General features: G+C 48.9%; 1 protein-coding gene across 3 annotated transcripts in view; it reads right to left on the minus strand.

The window, feature by feature from the left end:
- ARHGAP11A (Rho GTPase activating protein 11A) overlaps positions 1-17,042 on the minus strand; it is a 146,528-nt gene that overhangs the window by 60,139 nt on the left and 69,347 nt on the right. For 2 of the 3 annotated variants that reach the window (XM_078659447.1, XM_078659446.1), the window contains 2 exons: positions 13,094-13,264; positions 4,069-4,204 (listed from right to left, as the gene is read on the minus strand). In XM_078659447.1, the coding sequence (XP_078515573.1) occupies positions 4,069-4,204; positions 13,094-13,264 (307 nt within the window). The remainder of the gene's footprint in view (positions 1-4,068; positions 4,205-13,093; positions 13,265-17,042) is intronic. The other variant, XM_078659448.1, reaches the window with a different exon arrangement.

The raw sequence follows: 17,042 nt of genomic DNA on the forward strand, positions 1-17,042 counted from the left end.
TACCACTGCCATACATTTTGAGAATGTCCTGGGTGCAGACTTCAGTCCGAAGGGTAGCACCGTGTACTGATAGTGATTGGTGCCGACTTGAAAGCGCAGAAATTTTCTGTGTTTGCATGCAATGGGCACGTGGAAGTATGCGTCCTGTAGATCTATGGCACACATCCAGTCTCCCCGTTGCAGCTGAGGGTAGATCTGATGCAACGACAGCATGCGAAACTTTTCTCTGCGAATCCACTTGTTTGCCTGCCTCAAATCCAGAATGGGCCTGAACTCGTTTTTGTCCTTCTTGCGGACAAGAAAGAACCGAGAGTACAGACCTCTTCCTCTTTGAGACAGAGGTACGTCTTCGATCGCCCTTTTCCTTAGCAGAACGTCCGCCTCCGTCTGAAGCTCGCGCAGTTGATACTGCGAGCTGACGGGAGGAATCGATGGAGGAGGGCTGGTGAAACGTAGACTGTATCCATTGCAAACAATATTCAGCACCCACTTGTCCTGAGTAATTTTTCTCCACTCTGCCAGAAAAAATTGAACGCTTCCCCCCACCGGAGCGGGTAACGGACGAGGGGGAAGTAACAGCTCAGGGACGGGACCCGGCCGGGCCCTTGGTCGCGGTAGAGGACTGTTGACGACCTCTACCACCCTGTCGCTTCTGGAAGGGCTGCCTGTACTGCTGCTGCTGCTGCCGCTGTTGATGTTGACCAGCAGACTGCCCCCTTCCACGACCCTGCGCCCCAAACCGACGCTGGTACTGTCGGAAGGGTTTCTTTTCCTTGGGCTTTTCCAGGCCCACTGCCGTCAGGGTCTCCGCTTCGGCCTTCATCCTGGCCATCTCATCATCCGCGTGCTTCCCGAAGAGGGTATCTCCGGAAAACGGGAGATTCGCCACGCGTTGCTGTGCCTCCGGTTTCAACGATGTCAACCTGAGCCAAGCATGGCGTCTCTGGTGAATCCCGTGGCAATATCCGTGCGCGGACAGCAACGATATGTCTGCCGCAGCGCCGATGGCCTGATTAGAGACCAACATCCCCTCCTTGACGATCTCCACAAAGTCCTCCTTGCGGTCTCGAGGGACGAGGTCTGCGAACTGCTCCATCGAGTCCCAAAGGGACCGGTCGTAACGTCCCAGCAAAGCCGAGTCACTGGCTGCCTTCATGGACGAGGCGGATGTCCCACACGCCTTGCGACCAGCAGAATCGATCCACCGGCTCTCCTTGTCCGGAGGCACCGTGGACGCAGGGGAGGTGGAATGAAGCTTCCGAGCAGCAGTCACGATGACTGAATCCGGTACCGGGTCTTTCCTCAAGAAGGCTGGGTCTGAGTCCGGAGCCCTGTACTTTTTCAGTATCCTGGAAGGGACAGATCTCACCGTCGCCGGCGTCAGGAATAGCTGTTCGGCGGGCTCAAGGAGCCCCGGCACCAGAGGTAACAGGGGGCGAGACAAGTGCCTCTTGTGTAGAGTCTCAAAGATTACCGAGGTAGAAGCCGTAGGCGCTTCAACCTCAATGCCCAACTTCGCCGCACCACGCAGGAGAACCTCCTGAAATGTGCTAATATCGTCTATCGGAGACACCCTAGTCTCCGGCGAATCGGACAGCGTGGGCGAGTAGGAACGGGTCCCAGAAGGAGAACGTGACCTGGACCGACGTCTCTTGTGATGATGCCTGGATCGTGATGAAGATCCGCGGCCACTCCTCGATCTGTCCCGTCTCCCCGAGCGAGACCTCGACCTCTTGGGCCTCGGACGCTCCTTCGGCCTCCCAGGGTCAGGAGCTCCAGGCTTCTTAGGAGTCTTCTTCGGAGGCGTCGGGAACTTAGGCATCGACACCTCCCTCGGTGGGATCGGGGGTGGAGGGGCAACCGGACGCGGGTCCCGCGGAGCCGGCTTCGGAGGCGGGGTAGGGGCCTTCGGAGGAGGACCCTTCGGCACAGCAGGCCGCGGAGGAGGCGTAGACGGCTTCATCGGAGTATCCACCCCGGAATGCGCCGGTCCCGGCGAGCCATCACCTCTACCAGAGAGTGGGGAGCCCCCCACAGTCCTGGGCCTGTCCTTAGGACCTACAGACGCTGAAGACCGGTGTCCAGACGACGACCGATGTCCCCTCGACGTCGAACGGGCCTTCGGCGTCGACCGAATCACACTCCTCGACGTCGAACCGTGTCTTCGTCTCGACGTCGACCCCGACCAGATCGACGAGCCACGAAACCTCGACGACGGGCGATGGTGCCTCGACGGCGACCTCGACCTCTTCGCCGGTCTCGACGTCGACTTCCTGGATCGCTTCGACGGCGACCCTTTGGATCTCCTCGACGTCGACCTCTCCGACCTTCTCGACGTCGATCTTCTCGACCGTCTCGACGTCGGCCTTTTTGAACGCTTCGACGTCGACCTCTTCGGCGCCGGAGACGCCTTTTGTCTCGACGGCGACCTTGACGACGAGGATCCCCTCGACGACGATGTCCTCGACGGCGAACGGCGGTGTCGCCTCGACGGCGAGCGCCGACGCCGGGCCCTCCGATGTCGATCACTCGACGCCGACAGCGACGACGAGGATATCGACACCGGCTTCGACGGCGGCCGGAACACGTTCCTCGACGTCGACGGGCGACGTTTTCTCGACCCAGAGCCCTGGGGAGACCTGGAACTGGCCGTTGACCGTCCCCTCGACGTCGTGGTCAGCGCAACTGACCCAGACGGAGACCTTGGGCGCGGGCTGGTCTTCCTGCCCCTGGGGAGCCCCCCAGAGGCCTCAGCATGGGTAGAAGGAGCCCCTCCTGACCCACCTCGTGCCTTCAGCTTCCTCTCCTCAAGCCCCTGAAGCCTGATCTTCTTCCTCTCCTTCAGGGTCCTTCCAGAGAAGCTTCTGCAGATCCTACACTCCTCAGGGATGTGGGAAGAGGGAAGGCAGAGAATACAGACCTCATGGGAGTCTGTCTTGGCCTTCTTTCTTGAGCACTCAGGGCACTTGTCGAATAATGCAGGCATTATTGGACAAAAAAGAGTGCAGAAACACAGAAAGAAAGTCACCAGAGTACTTTAAAAGTACCAAAAATCGAAATCAGTGTAAAACACCAACAAAAACCCTTGAAAGGGAGAGCTCAATGCTCCAGGGTCCTGCTTGCAGGAGCCGGAAAAAAGAACTGAGGCTAAGTTGGACCTGCTATGCATTCTGGGATACTGAGAGAAGGTTCTGGAAGGTTCTCTTAAAGGCACAGTATCCTAATTAAGCCACATAATGGCAGCCTATGGGGCTTGTCTGTCCAGGTTCTTCTCTCTATCATTCCTGAGGGATTTTGCTGTTAAGCAAGGGAAATCTGTACAGGCTTTGCTGTTTTGTGGATTTTATGGTGGAAATTTCTAGTTGAAGTACTGGACAGTGTAGCCTTTTGGCTGCATTATCTGTCTTTAAATTCTCTCTTAAGTGTCTATGCATTTTCTGCATTTTTTGACACTGTAAGAGATTATTTTTGATTGCTCCGGGGTCCACGCACATGGGCGGGACTATTCACTAGATTATGACTATACACAGAGATCCCCTACTACAGAAGGGAGTCTAGTGTAGGATTATCATATCGACAGGGAAAAAAAAAAATTAAGCTGAAGTTAAAGAATACATGGGATATGTGGAGAACTTTGTTTTGAAGATCTCTGCCTGTTCTCCACAGCTTTGCAACATGAACGTTTTTATATAAAAATGCACAAAGCACAGCTTTACTCACCAGTAATAATGGGAAGTGAACTGAAAACAACATTTATTGAGAGGAGAGTAAAAGTTATGAGCGTAGTTGTACGAGTGATGGAAAAATGGTGAGCATAGTGGAGGAAACATACATGTTAAAGTACTGATGCATAGAAGAGTAACTTACATTTATTTCAGATAGTGAAGCCCTAGTTCAAAGGACCAGCAGAGTAGGTGGGAGAGAATTTTTCACACATTTGAAATATCACCCAAACCAGGACTGGAAAGTCACTGAGAATACGTCTTTGGCACAGTTCTGAATAGATCACTATATAGACTTACAATTTTAAAGCACTAGAAAAAGTAGGCGTGTTGGGTATGAATTTACCTGTGTATCTTCTTGTTTTCATATCTTTTGCTCCTCAGATTTCCTGAGCCGGAGAGGTGCTTTGCACTGATAATGAAGGGGGAGAGGGAGTTCTGGGAGGTCTCAAAAGAAACACTAGGACTTGCATCAGACTGAGCTGCAAAATAGAAGGAACACACATCAAAGAAATGGTTAAAAGTCCAAGCAAGGCAAATACAAGTGTACAAGGAGTCACAAAGTAAGTAGCACAACTAATATGACTTGATCCAACTTGGGCTCCGGGTAACTGCAATGTATTTATTTATTTGGTGTTTTATATAGCGCGAACATGACCCTAAACAGGGTATCAGAGCGCTTCCCATTTACACAGCCTTAAACTTAGAACAGCATGTGTGATGTGCAATTAAGTTACAATGACAATCGTACACCAATTTGCTAGAGACCGTTGTGCTACAAGATCCTATGTAAATATACAATGATTGAGAGAGAAACATTTGTGCTTTCATACTCATATATACAAGTCCAAACGACTGCTAGGGGTTGAATTGTACTAACAAGGTGTGTGACAAGAAAGTAATCTAACAATGTCTAGTCTGCTGAAATTATGGAAGGAATTGGCTCATAAATAAGGAATTGGCTTCTTTTTTGAAGGCAGAAATGGACAATATTCTTCTAATGTTCGAGGGAGAGCGCTCCAAATTCCTGGTGCTGCACCAGTGAAAGCTCGGTTCTTTTTCTTTCTGAATAGGGCAGGTTTCAGTAAGGACTCCGAGATACTCTGGATCCTGCCAATAGTGTGATTTTCTGGGCTAGGCACATTGGTGTTTTGTAGTGTATCGCTTTGTGAATGATACATGCCATCTGTAGTTGGATTCTTGCTTCGTAGGGTAACCAGTTGAGTGCTTTCAGATGATGGGTGATGTGGTCGAATTTTTGGGAGCTTGTTACAAGTCTTGTGGCCGCACTGAGACAAGCTTTTAGTGGGGCTGTTGAAATCTTGGGTAGACCGGCTACAGTTGTGCATCCGTACTTGATCCGCATAGTGCCTGGACTGCTGTTTTAAGGTCCGAGTTAATTATGAAAGGTTTTGGTTTTCTGAGGTAGCTTAAATGGAAACGGGCGTTTTTTGCCATTGTGTAAATGTGTGAGAGCATGATCAGGTTTTAATCTAGCAATATTCCAAGGGATTTGGTTGAGTCTACACGCCTCGGAGTACAGTTTAGCGCTGTGATCAGCTTGGTCCATTCCATGATATTCGTAACGCTTTTCTTGGGGGAAATCAGACAGAATTACATTTTATGCAGGTTAAGCGTGAGATGAATACTAGTTAGCCAATGGACAGTCCTCTTTAATGCCTCGTTCAGGGACCGATCTCTTCCCTCGATGTAATCTTGATATAAAGCTGTGTGTCATAGGCGGCGTCGGGAGATGCGGCAACAAGACAGACCTCGGCGGAAGTGGTGGTGGTGGAGGAGGAGGAGGAAGAAGAGGCAGTGGAAGAGGCGTCTGTTTACGCGGAGGAGGGTCCTTGGGTAACGGAGGAGGTGTAGGTGACCTCGGCATGGAGGGCGAATAGACTTGCGAGTGCTCCGAACCCGGAGACTCTTCCACTCTCCTTTTCTTCGTCTGACCTGAAGGGGGAGACCTCGAGGCCGTACCCCTGGTAGCCGAGCGACGGCGCCGCCGCGACCGTGGACTCGTGGAAACAGAGGACTCAGTCCTGGCTTTGGAACGCCTCCTGGGCGACGATGCTTTCCTCCTAGACGCTGAGCGTCTTCGACGTCGAACGTCCTCTTCGACGTCGAGTCGGCAGCGAACGGCGGTGTCGCCTCGATGGCAAGCGCCGGCACCTTCTTGAACCCTCGACGTCGATGATGGCTCGACGACGAAGCAGTCCGACGTCGACCTCGTCGGAGGCCTCGACGTCAATCCCCTCGATGTCGAACGTAGACGTTGCTTCGACCCAGAGCCCTGGGGAGACTGGGAGCAGACCGTGGTCATGCCTCTCGACGCCGACGTCAAGCCTATCGACGCCGACGGAGACCGGTGGAGTTTTCTGGCCTTCGCCTTACTGGGGAGCCCCCCAGAGGCCGAAGCACGGGCAGAGGAAGAGGTCCCGTCGTACCCAGACCCACCTGGACCTTGCTGCTTTCTTTGCTCCAGTCCTTGGAGCCTATTCTTCTGTCTGTCCTTCAGGGTCCTGCTGGAGAACTGCTGGCAGATCTCACAAGTCTCAGGGACATAAGAAGGGAGACGCAGGATACACACCCTGTGTGGATCGGATTCTTCTTTCTTCCTGGCACACTCAGGACATCTATCAAATAAGGCAGGCATATTTGACAAAAGAGCGGCCAAAATCACCAGAAAACTCCAGCCAAGGGAAGAAGCAAAAATACGTCGAGTGAACACACTCTAACACTTTAAAATTGCCAAAAATTACACAAAACACCCAAAAAGGGAAAGCTCAATGCTCCAGGGTCCTGCTAGCAAGGAGCCGGAAAAAAGAACTGAAAGTAAAAGGAGTGGGCTGTGCATGCTGGGATACCGAGGGTCTCTAGAGATTTCCTTAAAGGCATGGTATCCCTTTTCCAGAAACATAATGGCAGCCTATGGAGGCTTGTCTGTCCATCCCTTCCTCTATCATTTCAAGGACTTGGTGAGGGGAGGAAAGTTTCTCTAGGAGGGAAACTTGACAGATTATGTTAAATGTGTTAGTAATATCCTTGGCATTTCTAGTTGAAGTACTGGACAGTGTAGCCTTGTAGGTACAGACTGCATTATTGTCTTTAATTTTCTCTTAAGTGTCTATGCAGGACTGCAATGAAGACCGCTTAAGAGATTATTTTTGATTGCTCCGGGGTCCACGCACATGGGCGGGACTATTCCCTAGATTAGGACTATACACAGAGATCCCCTACTACAGAACAATTGGTCATGCTCCTTACTCAAGTACCAGACACAAACAGCACAAGAATCAGTAAAAGACATTAGTCTTCTAAAACTGCTGTACGGCTTGAAGCTAGGACTTAAGAGACATGATGTGAAAACATTTCTAAATTGGGTTTAAACAAACTGAAATGGCTTACACACCCATTGAGTAAACAACGGGTCCAGATCCAGTGTCCACGGGAGCCACAGAAACAAACAATATCAGCGTTGCATATGGCGCCTTCTATAGGACCAACACGTTCTTATATCAAGGTCTATTTCCAGTAGAGCTGCAAAATGCTGCGGTCACGTTGCAGATGCTGGAAGATTCATAAAGCAAAAGTTTCTGGATCTGGTCTGACACTGTGGTTCAAGCAAAGAGTCTGCTGAAGTTAATACATTCAAAATAATTGTTTATTAGACCAAGTAAATGCTTTTGCAGAATAAATTCAAGTTAATATATAATTGAAAAGCTAGAACATTCCAGGAATATGATTGTGACTACCAGGACATTATGGTGTTGCCTGTGCTCTTGAAAAGAAGTCCCGGGTAAAGAGCATAAAAGGGCGCAGAAGTGGCGATTTGAAGCTGAAGTGTTGATTAATGGGATTCATCACCCACCCCAATTACGCATTTAAGTAAGATTAGAATATATTACACACACACACTGTGCTACTGTTCCGTTCAAACCAACATAAAATACATTGTTTACCACCCACAAGAAGATCTAAAATACAAACTGCCTACTAAAACATTCAAGTACCCTGACGAGGTAAGCATTTGTGGGTGGGAATAAGATAACCACTGATCTCCTACACATTTAGGGGTCCATTAGGATGGCGGGCGTACTTAGTCCGCCCGCCATGCTGTCGGTCTTTGGGACCGCCCGCCATAAGGGCGGGGGTCCCGTGGGGGGTATTAGGATGCGCCCGCCACCGTGGTGGGCGCATCCCACATTTTTAGCATTGTGGTGGGCGGTGCTCTCAGCACCGCCCGCCACAATGCTAAAAATGCATGTATGCATTTGCATACACAAAGCGGGAGGCACCGCACGCTGCCTGCTGCATTGTGTATGCAAATGCTGGGGGGTACCACAGTGCTGGGGGGTACCACAGTGCTGGGGGGTACCACAGTGCTGGGGGGTACCACAGGTACCCCCCATGTGCACCCCTCACCTTCACTTCGGGGGCCCGCAGGGCGCCCCCGAAGTGAAGACCGCATGCCTTTCTTTTAAGCCTATCCGAATATGGCTGGCGGTGTCTGATAGACACCACCACCATGTAAACCCTTTTCCGCCCCGGCCGGGGCGGAAAAGCGGCAGACGGTGTTCCCGTCCGCCGCGGTCCACCCCGCCATAGTAATATGGCAGGGGGAAAAAGGGTGGTGGCGGGCATGGATGTCGGGCAGATCGCCACCGCCACCATGGCAGTGTCGATCCGCCCGACATCGTAATGGGCCCCTTAGTTTCATGTTCAGCTTTTTTTTTTTTTTATATAAAAGTTTTATATAGCGCGAACAAGACCCGAAGAAAGCGGGTATCAGAGCACTTTAGATGAGCACCAGTTTCATTACACACAGACACATTCATTTTTGTTAGGCACGGGGAGATTAAGTGATTTTCCAGAATCACAGGATGTTGAGTGGCATTGCAGAGACTCAAACCCCGTTTCCCAGCTTCGAGGTTGACCGCTCTAGCCGTAAGGCTACATCCTCTCCGTAGTTAAGATCAGGTGATCATTCTCCACTCCAACTATAATTGTCCTCTGATCCTCCATTCTCAAAGCAGAGGGCCCATGAAGGATCATAAGCGAATAAGGTTATTAGGGGCATGACCTTTGTAATTATTCACCATGTGATGGATGCACGACAGCAATTTGGTTTGTCCCAAGAAATTACAAAAGTATGCAATGTTGCATCATGACCACGTGTGCATGTCCTCAATATTGATTGATCACGGTGATGAATCAAGTTTTATAATTTCCTCATCCAACAGTGCCTCTATCTGCCAAGAGGATTCCACTAGACGACATTAGTCTTTAAAGATCTACGGATCAAGTATTTATCAACTATTAGAACATTGGAATGTTGAGAGCTCCATTGAAGACAGTGGAGTAGCTCTGTGCTTATAAATGGCTGGTATAAGCCTTCTGCTCTAACATTCCAATGTTGATTTTTCGGTTTCTTATTTGAGAACATTCCAACCTTTGTGGGTGGAACGTTCTAATAGCCTTATAGCCCTTCTCCCTTGGGCTATACGGAGGAGCTCGGGTCTTCAGCTCAGGTCTAGAACTTGGGTTCAGGGCCTTTAACAACCAGTATAGCCCTCTGCAGTACACTATATTATAGTCCATTGAGGGAACATTAATACAGAGCAACTGCTTCCATGTCATGCTCGTGAAGAAAGCCCACCTGCACATGAATGAAGGGACTACATGGTGGGCTGAAACATGTTGACCTATCAAAGAGTTTAACTACTCTCCTAATTTTTTTAATCATACCCAGCAGGGAACAGAAATAATAGATGAAAATTGCACCCGAGAGGTATTTTTTATAGCTTACTTGCATCTCGGGATACACTAACAAGAGAGACCATTCTTACCCCTTACAGCCTCCCCCAAACGACCCTTATCATAGAACTCCTAAGTGAAGACTCCAACAGCAGGGTTGTAATGCGCACCCACAGGAGTGAGGAGTCTGATGATGAAGCATGCCACTTGGCCAATGGGTGAGGGCTTTCGGTCTATAAAAGAGAATTCATGTTGGAGACCAATGATTCACTTTTTCCCCACTCAATTCCTTACCTTGGCAGGGTACTCTTGTATTTTTAGGTCGAGGACTCCGTCGCACTGCGTAAGCAGTGGGCGGAGCTCCGAAGATTTAATGTTTCTTAGAGGGTGCTTGGAACCCGCCCCTCTTCTCCATTGGATGGCTTCCTAAACGGAGGCCAGCCATTGGAGAAGAGGGGCGTCACTCGGTTCAAGCCCCGTCTTTTTCGGATTAGGGGGCGTTTTTTTAAGCTTCTTTCTATTTACTTTCTCTCCTCTTCCCATTGGCTGGAATTTTAACTTCCAGCCAATGGGAAGAGGAGAGAACGAAAACCACGCCCCCGAATCGGAAAAAGATGATGCTTTCTCCGAGGCATTTCTGCATTGCCTCGGAGAAACATGGTGGTGTTCAGGGACACCCTCCCTCTCGCCGAGGTCCCAGTCTATTCCTCATGAAGTGTACCTTTTGCTACCTCGTATTTTGTTTGCTCACAATGGTCACTTTTGCCTCCTGTAACTTAACATTTGCTTCTGTATCATTTTCCCCCAAATCTGACAAAAATATCGGCATAGCCCGTAAAGAACAACGGTTCGGGTGCCCACTGTGCTGCGGAGTCTCCCGGTCGAACAAGGGATACGTTTCGGTATCTCTGCCCCGAGATAGACGGCAATGATTTTGGACCGTCACTACGCGACTACCGCTGCTGCTGCGGGGCCTGCGACCACAGGGATGCGACAAGCGCCAGCAGATGGGGGGCAAAGATGAGGGTGCACCACGGGAGCAGGGCTCTGCTACCGGCTGGGGGGGGGGGGGGCCTCTGAGGGCGAGGAGTCCTGGGCACAGCGCCGGGCATCCCTCAGAGCAGGACGGGCTCTCTGACAAGGGCTGCTTTCAAGAGCTCATAGTACTTCTGCGCCTCTCGGGAGCTGTGCAGCCCCTCTGTCCCAGGGCGAGCTCTGTCAGGACGTCACTCCGAAGTTCAGAAGGACTCGCGCCACCGCCATCAGCCCTGCCCGCCTCCTGGAAAGCGCAGCGTTTCCATTGCAAATCCGTTGCCTCCTGTAACAAAACGCTCCAGTGACACAGATTCTTCAAGGCCACCCCGAAGAGACTGTTCCGGGCTTAGCTAAAACAAACATCAAGGACAACAAAGAGGTGCGCACTGCAGGGTTAATGTCTTTGAGCTCAAGTCAGAGGCCGCGCTACACGCAGGGTAGGTACTGTTATCAAGTTTCTTTAACTCTTTAAACAATAACTAAGCGTGCCTGAGTTAGCACTCACACACGCAGTGGAACGCGTACATTCCTGAATCCTAAACTGCAGTCTGCACAAGGCCCTGTAACCCCGCCCTGTCTTCTCCCCATTGTTTAAAACATGACACCTCTCTGGAGTTGTAAACGGGTCGGCCAGCCTGTGTTTTCAAGTCTCGCCTACACGCTGCCGGGATATGTAGTGAGCTTTACTCTGTCCATGTAAACCTCTTCTCCCTTTTGAACACTGTGAAACAATAAAAAAAAAAAAAAAACACACGAAAACAACCAATATGAAGCGATTAAAAGTGCTTGGTCTCCTATGCTTCTTTTGCCAGCACTTGAAATGTTTGGCAGCTTCTTTCTCAGTGGAAAACTATTAGAAACTCAATGTCCCAGAATCCCTAGCAGCTGTTCTTTTCGCATCACTTCCAGATTTGCTCAGAGTAACTGTTGCCAGACGAGCACTTCAGAAACTTTCAATGCTTTGTAAATACAGGGCAGATATTAGGTAGCAACCCGCCTCTTATAGAGGCACTGCGGATACTTTGTTTATGTATCGTTTAAAGGAAGAATCCACCAGCAAAATGGAGGTGAAGCCAGCTGCCCGGTCAAATACGGGGAACATCCCCGCAGAGGGAGCCTAGGAGAGCAGGGCTCGTTCTGTCCCAACTCCGGCTGCGATGGCTGACTCGTGCTTGAGCGATGTGGTGCTTCGGGTGCTCGTGGAGTCGTTGCAGGTGGCTCCCGGGTTGATGGCAGCCGCCGTTGTCCTGAGAATGGTGCTTGGAGTCGTCGCGGGGGCCCTGCTCTGCTTCTTCGTGTTCCTGCCCCGCTTGAAAAAGAAGGTAGCGTGCTCCCCAGCCGGGACTGACTTTACAGCTTATTAATCTCCGCATTCTTACCCCTCTCAGAATCGCTTGCATTTGACAGATTGTATTCCAGTGGAAACCACATTATAGATGGTGTCATTAATGTTTATGCGCTCTAGTATCTTATTTTATTCCTCTCTTTGTTAGTAGGAGCCACTCTTCTTGATTGCTTTATTAAAGTGCATATTTATAGGTTTGCTAATCTGTGCACATAATTGTAGTTGATTTTAATTTAGCAATACAAAGATTGACAAAACATTTAGGGGAAACAAATCAAACTTTGTCAACAGATGAAAATTCGGGAGTGCAGGACAGCGCTCCTTGAATTGCAGCATTTCATAGACTTTGAAACAACTTAGTAGGAATAACAGTAAAATAGCTCCCACCTTGAACCATATCTTAACTAGAACCAAGGAACACAGCCCATACTCCCTAGAACAGTTTCCTATACCCTTTCGTCGTCCTTCCTTTCACGTATCCATCTACACATCCATCCATCGGTTCTCACGTTCATCCTTTATTCATCCACATTTGCATGCTTCCTTCATTGTCCATCCACTCGTCGGTATATGCATGCATTTATCTTTTTAGCCATTGATCCAGTCACTAGCCCACCACCTATCCTTCCACCAATCCTCAATTCACTCTCCTAATCATCGTTCCATTGCTCCATCCATCACTCCAATTGGTTCATTCTAAAGTCCATCCATCTTTCCACACTTCACCATGTCTTCCTTCTTTGCTTCGAAGGTTCCTTCCTTCTTTCACTCTTCCTTTCCCCTTCCATTCTTGTCTTTCTTTCTGCCCATCTTACTTTTTCCTCCTGTGTAAATAGCTTTTTTTGTAGGTGGCTCTATGTGTGGGTGGCTCTGTCTGTGTGAGGGTGGCTCTGTGTAGGTGGCTGTGTGTGTGTGGGTAGCTCTATGTGAAGGACTGTGTGGGTGGCTCTGTGTGTGTGTGTGTGTGTGTGTGTGTGTGTGTGTGTGGCTCTATGTGGGTGTAAATGCAATAGGTCATGCATATGCGAGCGATTAAGCTAATGGCATTGTAAATGACAATGCCATTTATGATTTTTTTTTAAAATGGTCATAAGCAATGCCAATAGCTCTACCTTTAATAATGCGGAGACCATTGCATTGTAAATGCTTGTTTCAATTGTATTTCGGGTTTTACCCTTGTGCATTTCCCTAAAGCCCGACCTTTGTGTTATTTGTTACTAAAATCACTCACCTGATGATGGAGAAAAGCCACCACTGAAAAGGCTACTGGGCAGAAGATCAAAGCCCAGGGTATGTTTCAACGACCTCCTTTTCTTGTTGGAAAAGCCTGTACCAGAATCCACTGGGAGTTTGCGCTTTGTACTTGGAGTAAGGATCACAGGAGTCACCATAGAAGAAAAAACTAAACAGAAAAGATAACAGTATGAAGCACATTTGGAAACTGCATTCGCCCTTGGGCACAGATGATTGTAGACAAGAAAGCAAAATGGCGACAAGCAACGCACTGGATGAAATTAATCCTCTTTCTATGAAACCATATATTCCTCACCTTCAGAATAGCCTCGGGCAGTAGACTAGATGCAAATTGTTTTGGTCTGATGCGCCTGCCTAGACCCACTATCTTTGGAGTACCTGTTGTGGTATTGCTTATAAAGGGGAGGTTAGAACAGGGGAGTAGGAAACTAGGTTTTTGTTGCAGTTGTCCCCACATGTTTTGCTGCTAGAAGCGGATTTTTGACTGACAGTGCACTTAGGCCTGCTAACCCGACCTCAGCGCCAGGACTCCTTCCTTAGAACAAAGTGATGTCTGATTGTTTCACAATTTGTACAGGACTTTACCACCCCCTGTAGGTAGGTTCATACTAAATGATACCCCTGGTACTTAGCGCCTGGGTGCTACAGAGGGTCCCTAAGGGCTGCAACATATTTTATGTCAGCCAAAGGGACCCACAAGAATTCCACAAAGACTGCCTTTGCAGAATGCGTGACATGGTGCAAACCATGTTTCAAAACCTTACATGGCGCACTCCTGTGTGCCATGCCAAAGACACTACATGAGCTATATGCAAGTCACCACTCCAGCAGGCCATGGAGCCCTAAGGCAGGGTGCATCAGAGCACGTTAGGACATATCGGCATGAGCAGATATGCCATGTAATTTAGATAGCAGGGAAGCCATCTAAAGGTATGTACTGGGCACTGGTCAAAACTAGTTTCTCAGCTACATAATGGCTTCACTGAACCTATGGTGTTCAATATCAAAAACATACTAATAAGCCCACACTGATTCCAGAAATTGGTTTATTAATACATGCACTCAGAGGTTATCTTAAGAGGTACTCCCTGAACCCTACCAGTCCTCCAGTGTCCTGGCTTGCTGACTGATCCTTCCAGCCTGCCATCACAGACAGGTTTCAGACCCCCTAGGAGGTGAGGCCGGCTCTGAGGGCAGACACAATGCCTGCTCTGGCAGATGTTTACACCTCCTCCAGCAGGATGGCTAGTAAATTAGAATGTCAAGGCAGGGAGCTTCTAAGAGCACACTGCCTTTGATGTGAGAGCCTGCCTTCACCCAGACCTGAAGGGGTCCCCGCGCTTAGACCCTTTTAGCACCAGGACAGGCAGTAAATTAGATATGCAGGAGGCGTGTTGCACTGTCAGGCTGGACACCCCCTGCAGGGTGAGCAGCCTGAAGTGAACATGAAAGTTAGGATTCCACCATCTTGTGTGTGGTGGAATTAGGCACTCTAGGACAGAGGGATGCCCACTCCGCACAGAAAGTGGTCATCTGGGGGGAGGGGGACTCTCGGGAATGTGGCGACATGAGGATCGGATAGAGATATTGGATATTTACGGTTACAGCGTATGATGGTTGGACCATACTGATCATGGAACAAGGAATATTTTGTTGGTCGTTTCCTCAAGAGCACTATTATAAGCCTTGATAGGATGTAAATGTGGTGACTCGCATGCAACAATAGAAGGAGAGGTTGGCAGAGTATGAGGTTAGAGCCCGTATTGCAGCAGGGACGTGAATAGGGATCCACGTACAAGGTGGAATCAAAGGGGAATTCGAACTTTCTAATGTGGAGCTGCTCAAATGGCACAGCACTACACCTTGTAAAATAACTTATAAAAGCCTGGATGGGAATAATTTTTAACGGCCATATTATTGCTTACACCCAGCTCTGAAACCGATTGGATTTCCTTGACCAAAAGGACGAACATCAGGATTATGCCCATGGGTCTGTGTGGGACACTTTGAGCTGAATTGTGTATATAAATACTGGGACTGAGGATTTCCGTATGCATACCACAACGCAAAAATAATTGCGGTGGATTTTCGATATTGGTTTCTGGACTCCGTGTATGCCTTGAAAAGTCAAGACTAAACAGGTGTCGGCTAATCGTGTGCTGGGAATTTTAATACTTTTATAACATGAATAAAGACAGCTAAACAGCATTAATAAATTAACTTTATGGATTTCGGTTTCTGTTCAATACTGTTGTGCCTGCTCGGTTTATAATTTAGGGTTATACATACCTAAGGGTCTGATGAACCCAACCAGTACTAAATAAGGACAAATGGCGTGCTGTAAGAGCCTCAGTTTTTACGTTTACATCTAGGGGGGTATAGTGACCCCAGGAGTAAGTAGCAAATTGGCTAAGACCCTTCACTCCACTTAACGTCCCTAGATTGAACATTTAGGTGGCCCCTGAGACGAAGAAATCAAATTCGACCACTGGGAACTGAGGAGGTAAGAAGGACCGAAGACAGCGAGAACTGAAGACCTGCACCCAAGACTGGCGCAAAACCCTGCCAGGTTGCTGGCACTTGGGCCATCGCTGGAACAAACTTCACAGAGTGCTGGACACTCTTCCTAAAATCCTTGGAGGACTTCCTGGCACTTCAACAACCACAAAAGGATCGGCTTCCCTGCAACACAAAGCATCCACCACTCCAAGGTGTTGCTAGCAATCGGGCTCACTAAACAAGCAGCTCAACAGGAGAAGGTTTTCGCGCTCCAGGGGCGGTCAGATCGGTCTCCTAGTCAAGTTTGCAGACGCCAGGTCTTCCAGGATCCACCCAGCTCCAAAACCGGAGCAGTTGCCGTAACTAAGGCTTTTTGGTGGTCCAGTGAGGACTCCAACAGCATGAAGCAAGACCTACCGCTGAAGGTCGTCAGGATCCACCAGACCAGCATCAAGTGTGGCCCTGCTTCCCCTCTTCACTAGGTCACAAAGACTTGAGTAAGTCTCGGAGCGACCGCAGCCCAAAGCCCTCTTGCACCCTCACCCCACAGCATGGGGTCCCAGAGGGAAGCAACTGTGCAAACATGGTCTTGAGGCCATCTAAAACAGAGCCCACACTTGGGTTTAGCCAGACAGCCCCACCCCCCCATCACCGTCTGTAAGCTCTTTCTGCAGGACCTTTTTCTTTTCTCTGCTGCTTTCTTTCTTTTTACTTCCCTCCATTCCTGCTTCATTCTTCCTTTAAGTTTTAATGCTCACTGGAGCATAACTGGGAAGACTTGAGTCATGGTGTTTAATTGGTGCACCAGTTCGGAATCCTTATGTTGGGCAATTGAACAGGAAATTTTTTAAATGATCAAAATAGGTCTCACTATAGAAAAGGTTGGAGACCCCTGGGTAAGAATGATCCATCAGAAAAACAAGTTACTTACCTCTGGAAATGCTCTTTCTGGTGGATACTCTACCCACAGATTACTCACTGCCCTTCAACCTCCCCATTCTGTTAAGTGAACTCCTGAACATCTAAAGGTACCAAGTTAGCTTTTGGCACAGTCTTACTTGCTTTTATTTTTTTTAGTGATCTACTTCGAGGACACAGTATGAGAAAGATTTAGAACCGGACAAGGCATGGTGTTTACCTGCAGCTTTGCTCCATCACTTCTGTGGTAGTATCCAATCACCACAGATCCACACATCCAAAACAATCGGCATGTTGGAGCATTGCTGTTAAATTCTCTGGATCGAGTCTGCTGTCTGGGGATATTTTAAAGCTGAGGAATCAGCAGTAAGAAGTATCCAACAGAAGTACAAGGTTCCATGATCAATTACACAGAGTGTTCTATGGATAGTCATACTTTCCATTAGAAACTGTGATGTTGACATGAGATCAGGGGCTCTCCAGAAAATGTTTTAGAACACCAGCATCCA

Source organism: Lissotriton helveticus, chromosome 9 (genome assembly GCF_964261635.1).
Source record: "Lissotriton helveticus chromosome 9, aLisHel1.1, whole genome shotgun sequence".
Classification (NCBI taxonomy): domain Eukaryota; kingdom Metazoa; phylum Chordata; class Amphibia; order Caudata; family Salamandridae; genus Lissotriton; species Lissotriton helveticus.